Genomic DNA, 24,027 nt, shown 5'->3' on the forward strand with positions numbered 1-24,027 from the left:
ATGCCCTTAAATTCTTATTGTTAAATTTATGACTTTTTATGGCCCTGCGCTAGACTTATACTTGGCCACCAACTCACACATTGGCGAGTAAAATCTGAGAATTTATTAGCCATTGGCTAATATTAGACATCATTTAGTCGCCAGAATGAAGATTTAGTTGCATATGAGAGTGATTTACTCGTAACGTAGAGGGTTACTATGTAGTAAACAAACCCGCATGCCTCTGCCATTCATTCATTCACACAGAGCATACAGGATTCATATTTCAACCAACTTTTGCGACTAAACATTTACAGATACTGGTCCATATGGAGATTTGATTTTATTAATGTATGCTAACTTGGACAAATTCTGTGACTGTCCATATTAAAATGTAAGTTTCATTTTCATGACTGGATTTTGAGATTCCGTCTGCGTTTTCTGCTTTGTGGAAATCATAGCACTGTATGCGTCAAGAACCGGGTTTGAACGAGACCTCGGTACAACCGGTACTTACCGACTTGGTACCAAAGTACCGGGTCTTTTGACAACACTAATACATATATTTTTTTTAAAAGACGGAAATCATAATATTACATCTCTTTTCTACACATATGGATGAGTGAGTCGATCACGCTTTGTGTTTTGTTTGCATGTGAGTGTTTTGCCCTCTTTCCCTTTTTAGTTTGGTCTACTCCATTGCGTATCTTGAAATACGCCCCTTTTCACACGTAAATTTGCTTAAAACATAACCGACTGTGTTTACAAGAATACTTGCATAGACAATTATTTTTGACATTATTTTTAATAGTATAATTATTAGTTTTACAGAATGCGCGCGAATTGGTTAAAACACTTGAATCGGCACGATTTAGAAACAAGTGCAAACGATCAACTACGATCCCTTTTTTTACCCCTTCAAGCGAGTGAACAATGCAAATCAATTTAGGAATTTTACATCACTATTCACGATAGACTGTTGGGCAGAGCGGTGATATATTTTGGAGCCCGACTGGAAAACACAATAGCCCCAGGACATCGGGCTCGAGATTTTTTGAGCCCTGCACCTCATATCGGCCCAGTTTGTGAACCATTGGTTTCCACACTTGTTTTGTTCAACAAAATAAATTATTATTTTAAAAGATTGACTCCAAAGGAATCATCTGTTTACGAATCAGATCATGAACTTGTATTACCAAGTCAAAGATTATCTATTATTGAACATCTCAAATAAATAAATACTTCAAGTTCATCTGTAAAGCACATAAAGCTATCGTTTGAGTTCATTAACTTCTATTTCATGCATGATTTGTATGGATCTGTTAACTGAATGCAAAGTGTGAGTTCTGGGAGAATGTTTTTGGTCCCAGTCTGCCCCTGTGTTCATGAATGGGGTAAACTGATCTTTAAATTACTATTTTAAAAAATGTGAGGTTCCATGGACTGTTTAGTCAATCTGAGTAAGTGATAAGAGAGAATGTTTATGGAAATCTGAGATGTTGCTGTGAATCAGTTTGGTAAAACACTACTTGTTTAATTTGTACTGGTGAGAAAAAGTCATAGAACGTGTCCCTTTGCTTTAGCAAAATTATTCAACAGCTCTAAACACAATATAAAACTGCCTGAAGCTTTATAACCATGAGCATTATTAATGAAGATTAAACACCAACCGGTTTGTTCTTCAGTATCTTCAGTGTGTCTCATCTTCTCTCGGTCCTCTTTAATAAACTGAGTCTTTACAGATTTCATCTCTTTTTGATGATTTGAGGCTTGTATTCACTTGTAAACTGATGGAAATATTCCTGCATTTATTGATGAATTGATGAATAGGAGATTGTTGTCAGAGGAGTTTCACTGAACATGAATTTCTGTGTGGAAGAAAATAAAAATTAAATCAAAGAGGCATTTAGTGTTCTCTCTTTGTAAATCATAACATTACTATATTACATTATATTTGACTTAGCGGGGCCCTGCCAGGGGAATGTCGTCGCCACATCGGGAGGCACTCGATGAGCCACCTGCCACTTCCTCACGTCAATCACCTGACCCAATTCCGGCCACTAGGGCGGTGGTGAGGCCTAGGCCGGCCTGCTGGCGTTGCGGGGATATGGGCCATTTTGTGGATCGGTGCCCGGTCATGGAGATGGGAACATTGGTCCGGATCCCGGACGACCCGCAGGCTGCCCCCGATCGAGCCGGGTTGTACCAAATACCCGTGAGTATTAAGGGGGGGTACCTATCAGGCTTTGGTGGATTCAGGTTGTAAACAGACCTCCATTCATCAAAGCCTGATACAATCCAGGGCATTGGATACGGGCCACATGGTTAAGGTGAGGTGTGTGCATGGGGATATAGTGGAATACCCCGTAAAAGCCATAGCCATCAAATTAAGGGGACAAAAGCTTTATGTGGAGGTGGCCGTTAGTCCGCGCCTCTGGCATCCACTAATCTTGGGGACCAATTGGCCAGCTTTCAAACAATTATTGGGGTGTTTAACAGTGGATGCCTCAGGGAAGAAGAGAGGGCCGGAGGGCGGGGCGAGCGCTAAGGTGGGAGAATCTGTGCTAGGACCCAGTTGGGAAGCTTCAGGGGAACCGAGTGACTAGGCGAGGCTAAACCTTTTCAGTCACGATGACTTTCCTCTGGAGCAGTGCCAGGATGAGACCCTCAAACATGCATTCGAGCAGGTCCGTTCCATCGATAGGTAGGTCCTCCATCCGGACTGCGCGTTCTACTATAAATATTTTGCCATTATTAAGGACCGGTTGTGTCGAGTGACCCATGACGCTTAGAGAAAGGAAGATACAACCCAATTATTGGTCCCTCGGAGCCGTCGTGAAATGCTTTTCCAGACGGCGCATTGTAAGCCAATTGCAGGGCATTTAGGTATGACAGCCACATTAAATCGTCTAATGACCCGATTTTTTGGCTGGGCATTCACGAGAAAGTGCGCAGATGGTGCGCGTCTTGTCGGGAATGTCAGTTGGTGAACCCACCAGCCACCCCAATGCGACCTCTTCCTCTAGTGCAGGTCCCCTTCGAACGAATTGGTATGGACCTCATTGGGCCCTTAGAACGATCAGCACGGGGACATCGTTTTGCGTTAGTCATAGTGGATCACGCAACACGATATCCCGAAGCCGTGGCACTCCGCAACATCTCAGCAAAGAGTGTGGCGGACGCCCTGTTTCTTTTAATCTCCTGCGTGGGAATCCCAAAAGAGATTCTCACGGACCAGGGGCCTCATGTACAAAGACTTGCGTTGAATTCATAATAAAACATTGCGTACGGACAAAGCTGTAAAACAAACAACAGATGTATGAATCTCTGCGTACGAAGGATTCCACACATATTCTCTTTGTACATCCCAATTAACGTAAAATTGAGCGCACATGCACGAGCACAACGCCCCACCCAGTCTCCTCCCCTAATTAAATCAATTTAAATATGGTAATGAGTCCACTTTGGCAAAGGATAGCAGTAAGAAAATGGCTAAAGCAAGCGGCAAGAAACAAAACTTTACGGAAAGTGAATTGGAGGTGCTACTATCGGAGGTAGAGACTAGAAAAAATATTTTATTTGGAACTTTGTACTCCGGAATTAATAAAAAAAGGAAAAAAATATGAGTGGGAGAGTTTGGCTGAAGCAGTCAATGCGGTGGGATCTGAAAGTCGCGCTGTAAATGAGCTTAAAAAGAAATGGTCTGATATAAAGGTGGACGTTAAACGGAGAACTGCTGCGCACCGACAAAGTGTGGGCAGAACAGGCAGTGGTAAAGGGGTCGATGAACTTACACCCTTTGAACAGAGAGTTGCCTTAATTATGGGTGACACTTTACTCTCTGGAGTAGTATCTGCTGCTGTGGGAGACTCTGATTTACAGGACTTCGACGTAGGTAACCAATTTCTCATTTGTTTTTACTTTGGTACATATAGCGTACCTATTTAATTGTCAAATGCATTCAGTGTAGTGGACCAAAAGTACACCAGAGATTTTACGGATCCATTTCATTTATTGCAAATGTGTGTGCCCCTTAAAAATGGAATGTACTTAAATTACAGTTAACATGTGGCTTTTTATTTAGACTCATATGGCGCAACAGCCGAAACATCCACTGCTCAGGAGGGGCACTCGGTGTCCGCCCCTCCTGAGCAGCCAGCGCCCACTGTGCCCAGCGTTTCCAGTGCTCCCCCCAGTGCTGACGCCCATCCGTCTGGCCGCGTCTTGACACATGCTGTTTTGGAGTCACAACAGCAAATCGTTATGGCCATTGGGGAAATTAACAGTCACCTGAAAAATATCACTGACGCACTCACAGACATAAGCCACTCATCAAAGGAATTGGTCAAAAAGTGAACTTTGGCTCCAATTACATTTATATTGTCGCAATCACATGTTGGCGGGCATGAACCAGGGTTCCTACAGGTTTCTTCAAGTTAAATTCAAGTCTTTTTAAGACCTTTTAAGTCCATTTATAAAAAAATAATACCTATTTCACGTCCCTACCAGCAAAGAAAAACAAAATACTTTAACCTGTTTTCATTTATTTTTCAAATGTGGAATGGGTAAAAGATAAGCCAAGCAGGTGTGAAAAATAAAAACATTTCAGTAGGCCTCAAGACAGTTTGCTGAACAATGTTAAGTTGTTTTTTAATATTACCTAGCTACTTATTCCATGCTGAGAATATGGGGAACTGAGAGACCCCTGAACAATAAACATCGAAAATTAGAACTCAACAATACATTAAATTAAGAAACACAGGTCAACTCCTTAGCTCTTCACTCAGGGCAGCAATCTCTTTATCAAGGACAGCCAGTTCCGTCAACTTCTCCTTTATCGTGACCGCAAGTAAACATTTTAGCGATGTCAGAGTAAGGGAACATGCATTTGAAAAGCTCTGAGATACCCTCATTTCCATTGTAGGACTGATGTTTAGCGATTGTGTTAAGAGTCTACAACACCTTGGCTTTCATTGTTGCCGTGGACCCAAAAGCTGTGTGCAGATCCACTTTAGTTGCGGTCATAGCTGAAGGGTCTGCAGCGCAAGCAGCAAGCTGGCTATAAGGGGCCGTTCACATATCGCGTCTTTTGCGCGTTCATAATGGAAGCGACGCGGTCGCGACGCCCACGCACCGCTTAAAAAAATCTCAACTTTTCAGAGAGCCGCAAGCGCACCGCAGGTCATGTGACAAGAACTAACCAATCAGCTTTATCCTTTCCCGTAACAATGTTGAAAGCTCAGCCAAGATGAAGGAACAGCTGATCATAGCTGTATATGGATTGCCATTTTGAAATAATTTTAGTAGCAGAGCTACTGCGTGCGATTTTTAGTGCTGCAAATCCATTTATCCTTTGCTGAAATTTCTGCGTCTTCATGGAGAGTGCACGTCATTGTTGCCTCAGGTGCGCTTCTGCCCAAGCCCTTTGGAAAGAAGGAGAAAGCGGTGCGCCTAGCGTTTTCCACGCGTTTTTAGGCGCGATATGTGAACGGCCCCTAACATTAGATCCTGCAGCTGCTTCAGGCACATTAGCAGCGAGAAACCTAATGCCTTCATTCCCCTTTGTACCTAGCTGAATCCTTTTTGTGCATATGGTGCAAAAAGCCTCAAAAACGTTGCTGTCCACAGGTTTTAACCAATGATGAAAATAGTTTTTATCTAGCCACGCTTCATTAAATGTACATTTCCCGATAACCTCAGAATGAAATTGGTAACGTTAGCTAGCTAACATAAAAACAAACATTAAAAATATAACGGCGTCAGTCCTTTCCTGTGGAATGCTGAGATTTTCTTTGAATTACTGGTTCCGCCACTCTTTATTTATACTACGTCATTTAATCAAAATAATCGTGGTTGACAAATGAAACTTTTGAGGAAAATTACAATACATAGAAGTTTTTAAGACCCAGACATCAAAATTCAAGACATTTTAAAGTTTTTTTAAGGTATTATTTCCAAATTAATAAATTCAATGCTTTTAAGGCTTTTTAAGACCCCGCGGGAACCCTGATGAACGGCTTGTTGGTTGGGTCCTTGTTAAATTGGTCCTGGGTCAGGGTCATCTGGCGGTACTTCACCAAGTGGTATGCCATGCCTGTGCGCGACATTGTGCAGCCCACCACAAGCCAGCACTATGCGGCACACCTTGTCAGGGCGGTATAACAGCATCCCCCCAGTCATGTAAAGGCAGCGCCACCGACATTTCAGCTGCCCAATTGCCCGCTCTACAACTGAACGAGTGCGAAAATGGGCATCATTGTATCTGCGCTCTTGGTCAGTTTGTGGGTTGGCGAGGGGGATTAAAAGCCACGTCTTTAGTGGATAACCGCGGTCTCCTGAAGGAATATTCAATAATTATATGCAAAAAAAAAACTATTAGATAGAATAATAACTTTAAATGCCTCACTAACTAAGAAGCCACCCATCACGCACCCTGCCAGCTTGGAGTCTCATCCCAACCATGCTCTTTGTAAGGATGTATGAATCATGGGTTGACCCAGACCACCTTGCCACAATATTTGTTAGGCGTATTTGTGTATCACATATTATCTGCACATTTATTGAATGGAAATGTTTCCGATTCAAATATGCAAATTCTTCTTCTGATGGCGCCTTTATAGCAATGTGTGTGCAGTCGATCGCTCCGATAACATTAGGAAAACCTATCGCTGCGAATTGCATTTTAATGTTTGGCTGGTCAACTGCATCATATGGGAACCTTATATACCTGGTAAACATGCAGATGATCCTGTCCCATACTGCTGGCATTGCCCGGCTCAAAGACGACTGGCTTATTCCTGAGCGGTCTGCCAGTTCCCTTTGGTATTGCGTGGCTCCTCATTGTCTCTCTCTCTAGATTCGGACCCAACTCAGCACAGAGCTCCAAGAGGATAGCCCTTGGAAATCTGAAACAGCTGATAAGCCAGTCATTATCCTGGGCCATAAAATCATTGTGGTCCCTAAAAACTCGTTCTCGTCAGATTCTGCCATTAGCTGTTACTACACAGAGCCGTTGTTAACTGAGAAGATGCGCCAATAAACGGTGAAAATGAACGTGGATTTGCGCATCTTCTCAGTTAACAGCGGCTCTGTGTAGTAACAGCTGCTCTATGTGTAATCATGAACCTGATGGATTTAACTGCTGATTAGAGAAACAGATTTACTGACGAGATGCACATAACAATCAGCCGATCGTGATCGGAGCACCCCTACAAATAAACATACGTTTTGTCTTTTTTTGCAACAGAGGATGCTCGGGATAGGTCATCCACAACTTTTTTCTTCTCCTGTCCATAAAGATCTGGCACAATCTTTTCACTCTAACCTCTTTTCTTCATCATTATATCTGACAAGAAAGCCAAAATGTGCGGGGCATTCAAGCTCCTCCGTTCCTCCGCTCGCCATGACCACTGAGTGTGGATTGAACATGCGATTGAGCTTTTTTTTTTTTTTTCATAAATAAAAAAAAAGGGGTCACGTTTGTGCCGAACCGAACATTGCAGTTGCGTTTTAAAATACAACAATGAGCACCACGAAACCATTAAAAGAGAAAAAACATTTAATTTGAAATAAACAATTGAACAATTGAAATAAACGGGACAATCACGCAGAAGAGTTGCTGTGTCGTTTTCTGTACCTCCAATAAACTAACAAATTATGAATTTAAGTTCTACAACCTTCTTAATAAACATACAGAGTCGGAAAGGATTACAAAATGGCTACAAGCAATAAGTTTTGAGGATGATTCAGGGAAGTTGTGGAATCCCAAGACTAAGCATGTGTGTGTGCAGTCGGCATTTCATCACAGACAGGCTATATTAACATTGTGTTCATTATTAACGTTATCAAAACTGTGTAAGGTTGTTTCAGAAAGTGGAATGCATATATAACTAGCTTTATCATTCTACCTTAAGCAAAACTATGTAACGTTAGCCTAGTCTCGAACATAAACTAACTTAAAAAAGCATGTGGACACGTAACAACTTAGTTTTGTTTCAGAACTTTTACAATTTCATTCATAAATTCACCCCGTCTGTGTTTGCGAAACGATTGAATCGCGGAATCCAGTCAAAAATAGAGCTTGCTGTATAAAGCAGAACGTCACGGGATTTGGCTATTTTTGAATGAATGCATCTATATTAGGGCTGTAAAATGAATCAAATATCGATATGTATATGAATATTAAAGTTAAAAGAGACTACAATTGTACTACGTGTCTCTGGGAATGAGTGCTCAATATGTGCATTTTGCCATTCAGATACACACGATGCTCGCATTGTTTTCCCCCACGCCGGCCACGCCCCCAGCTATGACTAGATGCCGACTGTATCTATGGACGAGTTGCTCGATCGGTTAGGTACAGCTCGTTTTTACCGGACATTGGACTTAACAAAAAGATATTGGCAGATCCCCTTATCTCCCATGTCCAAAGAAAAAACAGCCTTCACAACGCCGTTTGGATTACACCAATTTGTGACGCTTCCTTTCGGCTTGTTTTGGGGCCCCTGCTACGTTTCAGCATCTCATGGATCGAGTGCTGTGACCCCATGCTGCATATCCCGCAGGCTACCTGGATGATATCATCATCTATAGTGGGGACTGGCAGCGGCATATGGAGCATGTGAGGGCTGTCCTAGAGGCACTGAGGCGGGCGGGGCTAACAGCCAACCCGAAGAAGTGCGCGGTTGGGCGGGTGGAGGTAAGGTATCTGGGCTTCCACTTGGGTCATGGGCAGGTGCGTCCCCAAATTGACAAGACGGCAGTGATTGAGACCTGCCCCAGACCCAAGACCAAAAAGGAGGTGAGGCAGTTCCTGGGGCTGGCTGGATATTATAGGAGGTTTATTCCTGGTTATTTGGACCTCACCAGCCTGCTGACTGACCTCACTAAAAAGGAGGTACCAGATACGGTCCAATGGACGGAGCAGTGCCAACAGGCCTTTACCCGAGTTAAGGCTGCCCTGTGTGGTGGACCGCTCCTGCACGCTCCTAACTTTTCTCTCCCCTTTTTGTTGCAGACTGACACGTCGGACAGGGGGCTGGGCGCAGTCCTGTCCCAGGAGATGGGGAGGTGGGACCGCCCATTGCTGTACATTAGTCGAAAGCTCTCAAAGAGAGAGACTAAGTACAGCACCATAGAGAAGGACTGTTTGGCCATCAGGTGGGCGGTCCCCACCCTTCACTACTACCTCCTGGGGCAGGAGTTCACCCTCTGCTCGAGCCATGCGCCCCTCCAGTGGCTCCACCGCATGTAGGATACCAATGCGCGAATCACCCGTTGGTACCTAGCTTTACAGCCGTTTAAGTTCAAGGTGGTTCACAGGCCGGGGGCGCAGATGGCATTGGCCGACTTTCTCTTCAGGAATGGGATTGGCTGCAGGCGCCAAATTTCAGTTCCAAAAGGCAAGCGGACGTTTTTTTTTTTTTGCCTAGCGGCTGTGTCTGTGTGAGCTTGTAGAATACGTGCATGTAGCAGGGTTTTTCCTACATTGAAAATTTTTTGCCGGCCGCCAAAACTATTTTTTGTCCCGCCAAAGCCTTATTTGATCTGTAATTGGGTTTTGTTAGTGAAGCAGGCTACTGACGGAGTGACGGAGAGAACGAGCACAGCGCCTACCATCCCAAACCATAGTTTTTTTTTTTTTTACTGAACCATTCGGTTCACCACACACGGCTCATGCTGGGACCGCGGTTCAATTTAAATTTGACAAAGCATCTGTAATATGGTTTGCTATAAATAGCACGTAAAACAAACTGGGTTCAACTAATATATGTTTCTGTTGATGGATGCGCATTCTGTATTCCCAGACATTACAACAACAGTGATGAGAAAAAAAAAACTAGAAACAAAAAAACCCTGGATTCACTCTTGATCAATGTGAATTACTGCTGGAATATGAGCAGTCATTTATTCCATAATCACCCGGGCGCTGTCAGTGCGCGAGCACAGATGAGATCTGAACAGCACACGTTAATATGTGTTTAAGCTTAACTCATTTAAGCTTTGTCAGTTTTAACATTTAAGAGCCAAAGGACGCGAGCTCGCGCGCACAGTGAGAAGAATTGTGCATGTGCTCCGCGCAAACCCGCGCCTCAGAACGCGCGCAAATATTAAGATCTTTCTGAAGTAGCTATTGCGTTTAAATGGAAAAATTCACACACAAAAAATTGTCAAAATGCCCGTCTTGGTAAGTATCCTACAGCAGACATAGCCGGCTGAACGTGTGCCTGTTGTATGCATTCTCTTAAAGTGACAGTTTTTATATAAATCGAACAGCAAAAACAAATAAATCACTCACTGTTCTTGATTAAAAAACTTTTAGAACTTTAAACCGTGACCATGTTGGTCAGCCACCACCGAAGACCAATTCTGACCCAGGAAAAACCCTGTGTAAGGACCTAAATTTGCCGTGATTGGCTGTCCACCACTACGTGATGTGACGGGGAGGATTTCTGAAGATACTCGCAGTCACACAACACAAGTGTAGTTGTTTTTCCTCAAAACGTTTCCGTTTTACAATGCCAAAGAGGTCTAAAGTGTGGCTACACTTTATAAAGGTGGATGCCGAGTCAGCAAAGTGCAACATATGCGATAAGAGTATTGCAACCAAAGCTGGCAATACCACCAATTTAATGAAGCATTTGTGTGAGTGTCTCAATTTAATGAGTGTTTTTCCCTCCCTCCCTGTTTAGTTTGGTCTACTCCATTGCGTATCTTGAAACACGCCCCCTTTCACGTCGTCTAAAAAACAGAGAGAGAGAGAGATTTATCCGGTACAGCGAATTAACCGACTGTGTTAACGAGAATACTTGCAGAGACAATTATTTTGAGGTAATTGTGTGTATGTGTTCATTCAGAAGATACGATACGCGAAAGATGAATTCATTCTCTGTACACACATTGTCTGAAATGCTGTTTGCAGCGCGTGCTTTGAAGGAGTGAGCGCAAGCGTCGAACGCGCGCAAATTGTTTAAAATGCTTGAATCAGCAAGATTTAGAAACAAGTGCAAACGATCCGCTACGATCCGTTTCACCTCTTCAAGCGAGTGAACAACGCGAATCAAGTTAGGAATTTTACATCACTATTCACAATAGCCCATCGGACTGGAAAACACAATAGCCCCGGGACGTGGGGCTAACGATTTTGCGAGCTCTGCACCTCAGATCTATCCAGTTTGTGAAACTCTGCTTTCCACACTGGTTTCGTTAAACAAGATAAATTATTATTTTAAAAGATTGACTCAAAAGAATCATCGGTTCACTAATCGGATCATGAACTTGTATTACCGAGCCAAAGATTATCTATTATTGAACATCTCGAATGAATAAAGACTTCAAGTACATCTGTAATAGGGCTGCACGATGTGTCGTTTAAGCATTGATATCGCGATGCATGAATCCACGATAGTCACATCGCAGGAAGTGCGATGTAGGTTGTCATAGTTGATCTGTTATTCATTAACTGTACGGGCCAGCTGCTCCCCGGCCCTTGACGAATGTGATTCGCGGATTAATTGCACAGCTCAACCATCATAGAGTGAAAGTTTTGACAGGGCAGAGAGAGAGAGAGAGGGCAGAGAGAGAGAGAGAGCTAGATAGAGCGCGCGCGCGAGAGAGAGATAGAGAGAAAGAGCGCGCGTGAGAGAGAGAGAGAGAGAGCGTGTGAGCTCTAGAAGAATGTTTGTGTCTTGATGAGCATGTATCGCTCACTAGGAGTCGCTTAATGCAGAGGAGTCAGCTGCTGCATGCAGGGTTTTTTTTTTTGGCTTCAACTGAGGATAAATTGTCCTATTGGTTAAAATCCCCAATCTGTTTACTTAAATATTAAATTAATAAATGACATCAAAACAGGGGCGTTTGCGTTATGATGTGGTGGGCTGCTGTGGGCCAGAAAGTCCAGGGCCACTTTTTGGTCCCAGTCCGCCCTGAATGGCACACCCCTATCCAAAAAGCACAACCATTTGTATAAATAATGTTATCCTGAGTGTGATGTCTTACCGGAATTAGTTTAAATTAAGGTGAAAAATAAAGGTTTGGTGTTTAATGTATTTGTGTTGATGTTGAAATGGATTTTAAAACATATGGTATCGAAATTGGCACCAGATCGAAAGATTTTGAACAATACCCAGCCAGCCTAGATATGAAACTGAATATGTGTGAAGCGATTGTTCAAAAGCATCAGTTTTTAAATCTCCTGGTCATAACATGATATTCTTCAAGTAATTGTCCAAAAATTAGGCTTTATTAATCAAATCCCTGTATATTTGTGTGAAAAGGAATAAAAGGTGTTTTACTGTCTCTAGTGTTTGACCCAGGTACGTTTATGCCATGAGACCAGGAAGCAAATAACAGAAACATCACGCTCAACAGACCATCTGAAAGTGTCACAAAGTGCATTTAAAGATTAATGCTGTCTGTTACGAATTAAATTAAACCTTTACTCAAAGAGGAATGAATTGTCTGTAACAAGTAAAAGAGATTCTCACAAAACACTAGGCACAAAACACTAGGAAGGTGCAAGAGAACAAAACAGAGGAAAGGAAACTACTAAAGAAGTAGGAAAGACTAGCTCTAACTGCTCATAGTCTTCCTCTGTTAGAGGAATGTTGACAGAAGATTGAGTCATATACACAGAGAAAATTCTGAAGGCCAACACCTGTGCAAATACAACACTGGGAAAATACAGAAAATCCTATATGAAAAATTGAAAATAAAAATATAGAACTGTCAATCACACTACAGCAGGCTACTTATGTATCGCTATAAATTATGTCAAAAGTGGAAAAAGTTGTATATCTCTCAAAATGAGAGAGGTCACTCTTAACAGCCTGCATTGCAACACAAAATATAGAAGCAGCTTCTCGAATTCTCAGAGAAATATCAGTTTTTTTTTTCTGGCTCACAGGATACACCATTCTCACTTAAAGACGGAGCTGAGGCCTTTCTGAGTTTAAGACCTCAACAGATTCTGATTCACAACGAAAATCACTAAATACAATCATCTTATTAATCTCTTCTTTATATAATTAATCTGATCTTTTGATTTGGAGACGATTTCTTCATAGTTTCTGTCTTGTTCTTCTTTCTTCTTGTGTTTTTTCCCTTCTTCTCTTTCTTAATGTCTTTGTCTTGTCAGTTTCTTGTGTTTGATTTGGAGAGTGCACATAATTTATTGGATCTATTGGATACAACAGTTATAATATTTAATCCTGATTTTTTTTTTTTTTTACTTTTCCATTTATGTACTTATTTTTAGATATAGTGAATACAAATTAAAGAATAACAATAAATTTACTCATTTATTTTTTATACATCTTATTGATTTATTTATTTACAGTGCCCTTCACTAATATTTGCGCAATATGAGCAAAAGCAACGGTGAAAATAAATCTGCATCATTTATCTTTTTGATCTTTCATCCAAAAATGTTACCTTTGTAAAATTGCACACTTGTACATAATATCTGTACTTAATTTAAATAGCTAGCACATATGTTTTCCCTCTTTACTTCTACTTCTGTATTAAGTGCATTTTAAATTTTCTGTTTCTTATATCAGTGTTATATTCCATCTGTAGTGTTTAATTTTATTTAATAGTCTAATGTTCACACATAGGAGGATGGCTTGATCTTCACAGTTAAACGCTCAAATATTTTGAATACCTGTTTGCAATGTGATTCATGCACAACTGATGATGCTCCTTAAATTTGCACTAATCTAGAATTGTTTTACCAAACTATTTACAGCGTGCAGTCTAACACAGGCAACCATATTTTTTTTTCACCTTTAGTAGTCTGAAGATGACAAACCAGAAACAGAGGAACAAATAACTTACAGAGAAGATTTACAAGCCATACCAGCCTCTGAAAGTGAGTTATCATGGATATTCATGTAAAACATCTAATAAAACTGATCAACTAAATAAAACAAATAAAATATTCATACAAAACCAGAACGCAAGAGAGTCCTAACCTATATATAATAAAGTAATTCTTCACTAAAAAAAATGTAACAACATCTGTGTCTGAATATTATCAAGAGCACTCACGTGACTGTGTTCAAACTCGTCATATCACGCGGGTCAATCACAAATGCTCCAGCTCTGTGAATTAAACTGCAGACTAAATCCCCGCGAGGCTATAAATATTCACGAATTCAGTTCCGTTGATTTGAACTGTGTGTCCGTTACTCCGGAACCGGAAGCGGAAGCGTCACCAGTGAGCGCTTGAGCAGATCTGGCGCCTTCTGCTGGACGCTCGCGCATTTATAACTTTAACTTCTCATTTACACTTTATTATTTCAGATACACTGTATTTACACGAAATACAAGAAACTATTGAAACACGGTAAAGATCTGAATAGTTTCCCCCGTACGAATAAATTATTTGCTATGTATGTTAGTGAAAGAGTAAGAGAATGAGACAGATTTATTAAAGTCATGTATTTATTATTGTTTTTACATTGCATACATTTCTAAGTGATCAGTGGGTATCAGTTGTCAGAAATAATCCTTTAATGATTTTAGCTATTAAAGCTCTACAAAGAGACCTATGCCTCTTGCTTCACCGTTTTCAACACAAATTAATAACTCAATATGTTTCATATCTGAAACAATATACCTTATTCATAGAATATTTTTCTGTTTTCTTAAATTACGTTTTTTTCTTAAATTCTCAAAATAATGGCGATAATAATTTAGGAAATCCCAACCAGACGGTGCAACTGGCTCCATTACTGAAACAGTTAAAAAAGAAAGAAAAATGTTTAAAAACAATGAGTTTAATGAGTGGAAGCAACAGCTGCAAAACCAAAAACTGTAAAATATAAGTAAGAAATCCTAATTTTAACAAAGTACAAAAACTTCATTTAAACTTTAACAAACACTGTTTTTTTAGAGGTTCACTAAATAACTAAATAAATGAATAAAGCCAAATGACTTGCAGCAACTGAACATGAAATACAAACAGATCTCAAGATCTCGGCATCTTCAATTATTAATTAATCAAATCAGTGCAGTACAATTCTCTGGACTCTCTAGATCAATAATTATCAAAAAATTTTAAACATTCGCATTTGGACTGTTACGACAGGGCCATTTCATAATATGGTCTTTAACTAGTGAACCCAAATGTCTATAAATCTTAAAACAAAACCCAAAACGTCACAGAACTTTGTAAAGCATTACATGATTCTAACCAATCATCCAACATTTTATGGAGACTGGACAGAAACTGACACTGTAATAGTTATGAAGGGTAAACATTTTTCAGACATTTTAATCTTGTCAATTATGCAACATCATGATTAAATTTAAACCTGAAAAATATGATAAACAGGACACTTCCAGTAAGCATTTTATTACCTGCAAGTTATTAAAAAAAAAATCTGTATCTACGACATAATGTGTATCTGTGTGTGTGAGCATGTTTAGTCTGTATTAAGTAATAGACTGTGTTTTAAGTAATAAAGTTTAACATTTTCATTACTATGTGATGAGTCTCCCTCCCCTCTTCAATGTATTATGAATTAATAGCAATGTATTGATAAAAAAAGGTTACATTTAATCAACAAGAACTCATATCTCTCTATCTACTGGCTTCAAGTGAGAATGCGTATCGGTAAGGTTTTGTAGCAAATTAACTCAATAAAGAAATGCATATAAATAATTAAAATTAATTATGAATATTTAACATTATGTATATCAGATGCCAGTAGTAAATGTAGCAGAATTTAATTCCCATCAACTAATCTGTTCGTCCAGCAAACATTCAGTGTGATTTCGTAACTCCAAAAAAGGATATTTCCAAGGCCACAGAATATAAGTTTCTTACAGAATGAATGTTTTAGAGCATGTAGCTAAATCATTTCGTAAAAGGGACATTATTCACAAGCAGTGACACAATCAGAAACTCATGTAATCTGTGCACAAGAGTTTTATTAACCAAACACTAACACAAACTAGTCTAACACATTTCTTAACCAATAGAGATCTACACTTTCGGAGGGAAAGTTTACGACTCTTTGTCGTCGCAGCATGGTATTTTGTATATTTAATGGCATTGGGTTTTGATGCAAAACTACTAAAGATTCTCAGAGCATTATCATGTAGTGTAGGTATCAACATATGTACACTCTCAATTAGATCATCAAAACACAAATTCAAAGAGACCAAACATGGTATAGATGAGGTTATTTTAACTAGTGATCTATCATAATGCATGCATGAAACAGTATACAACACAAAAGACAATATACGAGAACAGTAATAATATACACAGCGACCTGGCGATATGAGTGTTCTTTCAGAGAAAGTGTTTTTTCCTATGAATTATCTAGAGAAGAGTCTTTTATGGGCATTATGGGTGTCTCCTATGGGGAAAGGTAGTGAGAGGGAGGACTCTAACTTTAAAATATTATCTAATCTGATTGATAACCATGATCATTTCAGTTAGGACAACATTCAGGACAAAAGCTACTTCAGAAAAGACTTTACTTTTCTTTGCCAAATTGAAGTAGCTTCTGTTATTCTGTTTCCCTCATCAGCAGCTCGCACAGTGTTTCCTAACTAGAGATAAGATACGACTTTGTAAGATAGGATAATAATACTAAATCAAGTTAAGATTTGCTTCTGTAATACGAATTTGAAACAAATCCTAATTTAACATATATCTTAAGTTGAGACCTGAGATAAGAAATTTTCCGTAACCCGCCCCATGGGATATCATTTATATCATGAAGCAAAATGATGTACAATAATAAACCTTTGTGACATTGTTCTTTGGGGAGAAAATTTATCTTTGAGTTGATCTGAATCTGTTGAATCTGCTGGTTTTGAAGATGAACTTTATTCACTGAGAAAACTTCAGATAATGTTTCTTTGTCTTGTCACTGGTAATGACAGATTTATCCAGATGATATTTCACTGCTTGATCCATTATTGTGTCACATTTGGTGAGGAAGCAGCATCAGATCTGAAGATGATCTACTAACTGTGTTTGTTTTTTGTATGATTGAGTAGAGAAGATGAATGTTTGAAACACTTCCCACATGCAGTGCAGTGATACGGTTTCTCTCCAGTGTGGATCCTCTCATGTCTTTTTAGATGTGATGACACACTGAATCTCTCGTCACAGTGTGAACACTTGTAAGGTTTCTCTCCAGTGTGGATCCTCTCGTGTGTTTTCAGGTATCCTGATCGACTGAATCTGTCATCACAGTGTGAACACTTGTAAGGTTTCTCTCCAGTGTGGATCCTCTCATGTCTTTTTAGAAGTGATGACCCATTAAATCTCTTTTCACAGTGTGAACACTTGTAAGGTTTCTCTCCAGTGTGGATCCTCTCATGTCTTTTTAGATGTGATGACAAACTGAATCTCTTTTCACAGTGTGAACACTTGTAAGGTTTCTCTCCAGTGTGGATCCTCTCATGTCTTTTTAGAAGTGATGACCCATTAAATCTCTTTTCACAGTGTGAACACTTGTAAGGTTTCTCTCCAGTGTGGATCATCTCATGTGTTTTCAGGTTTCCTGACTGAATGAATCTCTCGTCACAGTGTGAACACTTAAAAGGTTTCTCTCCAGTGTGGATCCTCTCGTGTTTTTTTAGATGTGATGAAACAATGAATCTCTTGTCACAGTGTGAACACTTGTAAGGTTTCTCTCCACTGTGAATCTTCTCATGCAGTTTTAAACTGCTCGCTGAAATAAAAGTCTTTTCACACTCAAAGCACATGTACTCTCTCACACCAGTATGTTTTTTCTGATGAGCTTTCAAATATTGTATTAATCGAAAACTCTTTCCACACAAATGACATGAATGTGGCTTCTCCTTCGCATGAAGTTTCAGGTGTTTTGTCAGGCTTGAATACCACAAAAATGTTTTCCCGCATTGATCACATGTGTGTGGTTTCTCTCCAGTGTGGATGTTCATGTGTACCTTAAGAGATGATGATTGTGAGAAACTCTTCCCGCATTGATCACATGTGTGTGGTTTCTCTCCAGTGTGGATGTTCATGTGTACCTTAAGAGATGATGATTGTGAGAAACTCTTCCCGCATTGATCACATGTGTGTGGTTTCTCTCCAGTGTGGATGTTCATGTGTAGCTGAAGGTTTGCTGATCGTGAGAAACTCTTCCCGCACAGATTACAAGTGAACGGTTTCTCTCCAGTATGAACTCTCATGTGTCGCTTGAGAAGAGCTTTGCTTGTGAAACTCTTTCCACACTGAATGCAGGGGAAAGATTTCTTCTTCTTCCTTTTCTTTAAATCTTTCTGTATGGGTTTTTCTCCGTATCTGACATGATTTTTCTTCTCAGATTCACTCAATTCTTCTCTCTCCTCATTATGTTCAATCAGCTCTGAAACAAAAGTAAAAATCATATATTTTCATTAACTTGTTTAAAAAAAAAACCACTGAAAGGACATAAAACTGAAAACTATAAACAGGGTTTCTGCAGGGTTTATTCAGTCAAATTTAAGACTTTCTAGACCTTTTTATGACTACTAGGATTAGAATTTACTGTTGCAATCAAAATTACTCAACCCCCCAGAGACTGCAATACTTTACAAATACAAGCCTTTCTGAAGATCCAGGATAAAATAAAAATTGCATCTATAACAGTTCACTGGCATATTAAAAGTGATATTGTCAATATATAATGTAATATTTTTGAGTTATAAGATTTTTTTATAATACTGCTGTGTCATAATTATTCAACCCCGATTCAACATTGCTGTTTTTAAATCACTTATTTGCATGGTGGGGAATAAAACAGTCTCAAAACACAATTAAGCTTTTAGAAACTCTATTAAAAACAGAATTAGCTTGAGCTGTTACACATACAGTTTGGCCCATGCATGTGCTTAAGTTGAGTAGCAAAAATGTCAACAGAGATGTCATGAAAGCTAAAGAGAATAAATATCATAGTACTTTAGAAAGGCTAAGGCTATATGAAGATTTCCAAGAGACACAGCTCTCAGCCGTATTCCCTAAGTTTAACGTGTGTTTTACCAGAAAACCTTTGAGGGTGTTGAAGAAAAAGCACAATATCATAAAACGTTTTATCAGAGCAACTGAGAAAAACCTGCAATGTACAGCCAAAGACTTGCAAGATGACCCGATGAAAGGAGGAAAACCATTTCAAAGCAGTGTGTAAGAAGATCACTAGACAAGTATGGCCTTCATGTTGAGACATCTTGTAGAATACCACTCTTGATCAAAGAAACAAAGGACAACTTTAACTTGATAACATTTATTTGTGTAGACCTGTGGAGCTCTGGAGGAATGTTATATGGAGTGATGTGACCAAACTGCAACTTTTTGGACCCATGGATCAGCGGTATTTTTGCAAAACAGGTAAAGCTCATAAGCAGAAGAACACTGTATCAAGATGGTGGCGCGTCCACACGCAGCGGCTTCTCTCTGTCCCGACAGAACGGTGTTTTCGTGTTTTTGTCTTGTGAGTCGCAGTGTTTTTGTATGCTGTCTTCGCGTCTACCTGTCTGTAAGCGCAAATACAGTCCCGAGTTTCTGCTCGATGTCGGCAGGACCGCATTTTTACAGTTAAACTCCGCGCAAGCAGAACAGCTGCGGGATCTTGATCTGCTACTGAGGCCTTCACCATCACCGACCCCCACTACTGCATCTCGCCCGCAGCGGAGGCGCCACAAGCGGCGTGAGAGGAAGCAGAAGAGGGGGAAGCGTGGAGGTATCCGGGCTAGGCTAACGGCTAACCCACACAAGCCATCTATCCCCACCATCATACTGGCTAACCTACGCTCGTTGGATAATAAACTGGACTACATCCGATTATTACGCTCAACTCAGAGGACTGTAAGAGACCGTTGTGTTTTTGTGTTCACGGAAACATGGCTCAGCAACAGCGTTCCAGATGGCGCTATTCAGCTCGACCAGCTGACGTGCTATCGAGCGGACAGAGCTCTCGTCGTGGGAGGAAAAACCCGCGGCGGCGGGCTTTGTGTTTACATCAATGACGCGTGGTGCCGCGATACTGTTGTGATCTGCAAACACTGCTCACCCCTGGTGGAGTTTATGATTATTAAGTGCCGGCCGTTCTATCTGCCGAGGGAATATACTGCTATAGTGCTCATTTCAGTTTACATTCCCCCAAACAACAGCTGCAACAGGAACGACGCACTAAATGAACTGTACCAGCACATCAGTGAGCAGCAGAAAGCACACCCTGATGCTTTTCTCATCATAGCTGGGGATTTCAACCATGCTGACCTTAAGAGTGTGTTTCCAAAAAAAAAAAACAGCACATCAACTTTCCAACACGAGGTAATAACATTTTGGACTTTGTTTACACCACACAGAGAGGAGCTTACAAAGCCCTCCCCCATCCCCCACCTCGGAGCTTCAGACCACATCACTGTTATGCTAATGCCTGCATACAGACCACTCATTAAAGTCGCCAAACCAGTTTACAAACAGATTAAAGTGTGGCCAGAAGGATCATCAGATGTTCTTCAGGACTGCTTCAACACAACTGACTGGGACATGTTTAAACAGGCTGCCACATGCAATAACACCACTGACCTCCAGGAGTACTCAGAGACTGTCACTGCCTACATCAATAAGTGTATTGATGATGTAACAGTCACAAAAACCATCACTGTCCGGGCCAACCAGAAGCCATGGATGACAGGGGAGGTCTACAGACTCCTGAAGACACAGAACGCTGCCTTCAGAGCTGCAGATGAGGTGGGCCTGAGAACAGCTAGGGCCAACCTGTCCCGTGGGATCAGAGAGGCTAAGAGACAGCACTCCAGGAGGATAGCTCATCAATTCAGTGACAGCAGAGACACTAGGAACCTGTGGCAGGGGATACAGACCATTACGGACTACAAGCCCCCACCCCGGACCTGTGACAACAACATCTCTCTGCTGAACGAGCTGAACACCTTCTTCGCTCGCTTTGAGCAACAAAACAGCACCACTGCACAGAAGACTCCACCTCCTCCCGGTGACCAGGTGATGACGCTGACCCCAGACAGCGTGAGGAGATCCTTCAGCAGGATCAATGCACGCAAAGCTCCGGGTCCTGACAACATCCCAGGGCGTGCACTGAGAGACTGTGCAGCAGAACTCACTGATGTATTCACAGACATTTTCAACATATCACTGAGTCAGGCTGTTGTTCCCACATGCTTTAAAACCACTACCATCATCCCAGTCCCAAAGAAGCCATCTCCATCCTGCTTCAATGACTACCGTCCTGTTGCACTTACCCCCACTTGCCCGACTGGAAAACACAATAGCCCCAGGACATTGGGCTCGAGATTTTTTGAGCCCTGCACCTCAGATCTATCCAGTTTGTGAACCATTGGTTTCCACACTTGTTTTGTTCAACAAAATAAATTATTATTTTAAAAGATTGACTCCAAAGGAACCATCTGTTTACTAATCGGATCATGAACTTGTATTACCAAGTCAAAGATTATCTATTATTGAACATCTCAAATAAATAAATACTTCAAGTTCATCTGTAAAGCACATAAAGCAATCGTTTGAGTTCATTAACTTCTATTTCATGCATGATTTGTATGGATCTGTTAACTGAATGCAAAGTGTGAGTTCTAGGAGAATGTTTTTGGTCCCAGTCTGCCCCTGTGTTCATGAATGGGGTAAACTGATCTTTAAATTACTATTTTAAAAATTGTGAGGTTCCATGAACTGTTTAGTCAATCTGAGTAAGAGATAAGAGAGAATGTTTATGGAAATCTGAGATGTTGCTGTGAATCAGTTTGGTAAAACACTACTTGTTTAATTTGTACTGGTCAGAAAAAGTCATAGAACGTGTCCCTTTGCTTTAGCAAAATTATTCAACAGCTCTAAACACAATATAAAACTGCCTGAAGCTTTATAACCATGAGCATTATTAATGAATATTAAACACCAACCTGTTTGTTCTTCAGTATCTTCAGTGTGTCTCATCTTCTCTCGGTCCTCTTTAATAAACTGAGTCTTAACAGATTTCATCTCTTTTTGATGATTTGAGGCTCGTCTTCACTTGTAAACTGATGGAAATATTCCTGCATTTATTGGTGAATTGATGAATAGGAGATTGTTGTCAGAGGAGTTTCACTGAACATGAATTTCTGTGTGGAAGAAAATAAAAATTAAATCAAAGAGGCATTAAGTGTTATCTCTTTGTAAATCATAACATTACTATATTACATTATATTTGACCTAAACACTTTTGACTACAGTGTCGGGCCGAGTCCCAAAACACACTTGTAGCCAATCAGAAGTAAGGGGCGTGTCTTGTAAGGATAGCGAGAAGAGAGCGCTTAATTTCAAGTGCACAGACTGATATTAGCAGATCGACTACAGATAGATAAATAGGGGCGAAGTCCTTTCGGGGTATGGCCGTGTTTGTTTTGGTGCTTTCAAAAATCAGCATTGTTTGGTAAAAAAGGCCGATTGTTGGTGGGAGAAGTTTGGCCCAAATCAGTCCAGTGATATGTGGCCCAAATCAGGATAAGATCTGGCACCATATTGTGTAACCCTCGATAAACAAGATAAATACAATATTGCATGATAATGATTAAAATATCACAGATATTTTAATGGAAGTGTAGTATTGTTAAAAATGAAGTCTTTGAAATGGAAAGTCAAAACAGAATTAGACATTATCATTTCAAAATTAAAGGGGGGGGGGGGGGGTGAAATGCTATTTCATGCATACTGAGTTTTTTACACTGTTAAAGAGTTGGATTCCCATGCTAAACATGGACAAAGTTTCAAAAATTAAGTTGTATATTTGAAGGAGTATTTTTGTTCCCAAAATACTCCTTCCGGTTTGTCACAAGTTTCTGAAAGTTTTTTTCGAGTATGGCTCTGTGTGACGTTAGATGGAGCGGAATTTCCTTATATGGGTCCTAAGGGCACGTCTGCCGGAAGAGCGCGCGCTCCCGTATAGCAGAGCACTGAGAGGCTGAGCACAGACATTCATTCACCGATCAGAGCGAGAGCGTCGCGAAAAGTCACAAAAGAAGTGTGTTTTTGGTTGCCAGGGCATGACAACCCTGCACAGATTGACAAAAAAAAAAACAGCATTAAGGGACCAGTGGATGGAGTTTATTTTTACAGAGCATCAACGGAGTTGTGCAAGTGTTTTTGTTTGTTCCCTGCATTTCGAAGATGCTTTTTCTACCAACAAGGCCCAGTTTGACGACGGATTTGCGTATCGCTTATTTCTTAAGGATGATGCAATCCCAACGAAAAAGGGTCACGATCGTGTGTTGGAACCGCAGGCGGTGAGTAAAACTGCTTCAAATATCTCTGCCTCCTTGTTAGTGCGTCCTCTCCCATGCCCGAGACCCAGGTTCGAGCCCCGCTTTAAGCGAGTCGTTGCTGCTGCTGCTCTCGTTCAGTTTCAGCCTCGGGATCTGATTCTGGATCATAAATAAATGGCTGAATCTGACAGTTAGCCATGGTTTGTTTTGGATGATGGTATTTTTTTCCTCACGGTAATGTCACAACTTCCAAACGCTCTCAACGCAAAAGCCTACTGGCGCTTGTGATTCTTTAGCTCCGCCCACACGTCACGCCTCCAGCCGGTCGTGTTTTTCCGGGTCGATACAGACTATCTTTCTCTTATGAATATAATAAAACTAAAGACTTTTTGGAGTTATGAAGGATGCAGTACTACTCTATATGTACTCAAGATTAACAGGATATTGAGTGAAAACGAGCATTTCACCCCCCCTTTAAGCAAATCAGTCAAGTGCATTAAACCGCACTTAATTATAATTTTATATTATTATACTTTGTATAAATAATGTTAGAATCCTTATATGAAAAGAAAGAGAGATCATTTAACCGTTATCATGTAATATTTATTTGGACATACACTGATCTATAATAGAGAGTGGGGGCACATCATTTTTATTAGTATGCTGTCATGCACAAGCATTAAATAAAATGATCATGAAAGAATTTTATTTTTATTTGAATCCTCTGTTTCCATTTGATGGTGTGAGGAACAGATCCAAATTCAAACGGCATTCATTGGCGATATGTAT

General features: G+C 40.5%; 2 protein-coding genes across 17 annotated transcripts in view; both read right to left on the reverse strand.

Annotated features, from left to right (window-relative positions):
• LOC127952173 (zinc finger protein 93-like) overlaps window positions 1-24,027 on the reverse strand; it is a 119,894-nt gene that overhangs the window by 79,052 nt on the left and 16,815 nt on the right. For 4 of the 15 annotated variants that reach the window (XR_008152837.1, XR_008152838.1, XR_008152836.1 and 1 more), the window contains exons 2-3: window positions 21,901-22,098; window positions 16,660-18,335 (exon numbers count right to left, since the gene is read on the reverse strand). Coding sequence is in view for 9 of the 15 variants with exons in the window: in XM_052550555.1 (XP_052406515.1) it covers window positions 16,963-18,335; window positions 21,901-21,979 (1,452 nt within the window). In the remaining 6 variants the exon portion in view is untranslated. The other 11 variants (XM_052550557.1, XM_052550559.1, XM_052550560.1 and 8 more) reach the window with 8 other exon arrangements.
• The window catches only part of LOC127952186 (zinc finger protein 665-like), a 117,132-nt gene that overhangs the window by 76,360 nt on the left and 16,745 nt on the right, over window positions 1-24,027 (reverse strand). Inside the window, exon 1 of one of the 2 annotated variants that reach the window (XM_052550584.1) lies at window positions 14,026-14,141. The exons of the other annotated variant lie outside the window; for it this stretch is intronic. The gene's annotated coding sequence lies outside the window, so the exon portion shown is untranslated. Of the gene's footprint in view, window positions 1-14,025; window positions 14,142-24,027 lie in introns of those variants that run through there. 2 annotated transcript variants of the gene reach the window in all.

This window comes from Carassius gibelio, chromosome B3 (genome assembly GCF_023724105.1).
Source record: "Carassius gibelio isolate Cgi1373 ecotype wild population from Czech Republic chromosome B3, carGib1.2-hapl.c, whole genome shotgun sequence".
In the NCBI taxonomy this organism is placed as follows: domain Eukaryota; kingdom Metazoa; phylum Chordata; class Actinopteri; order Cypriniformes; family Cyprinidae; genus Carassius; species Carassius gibelio.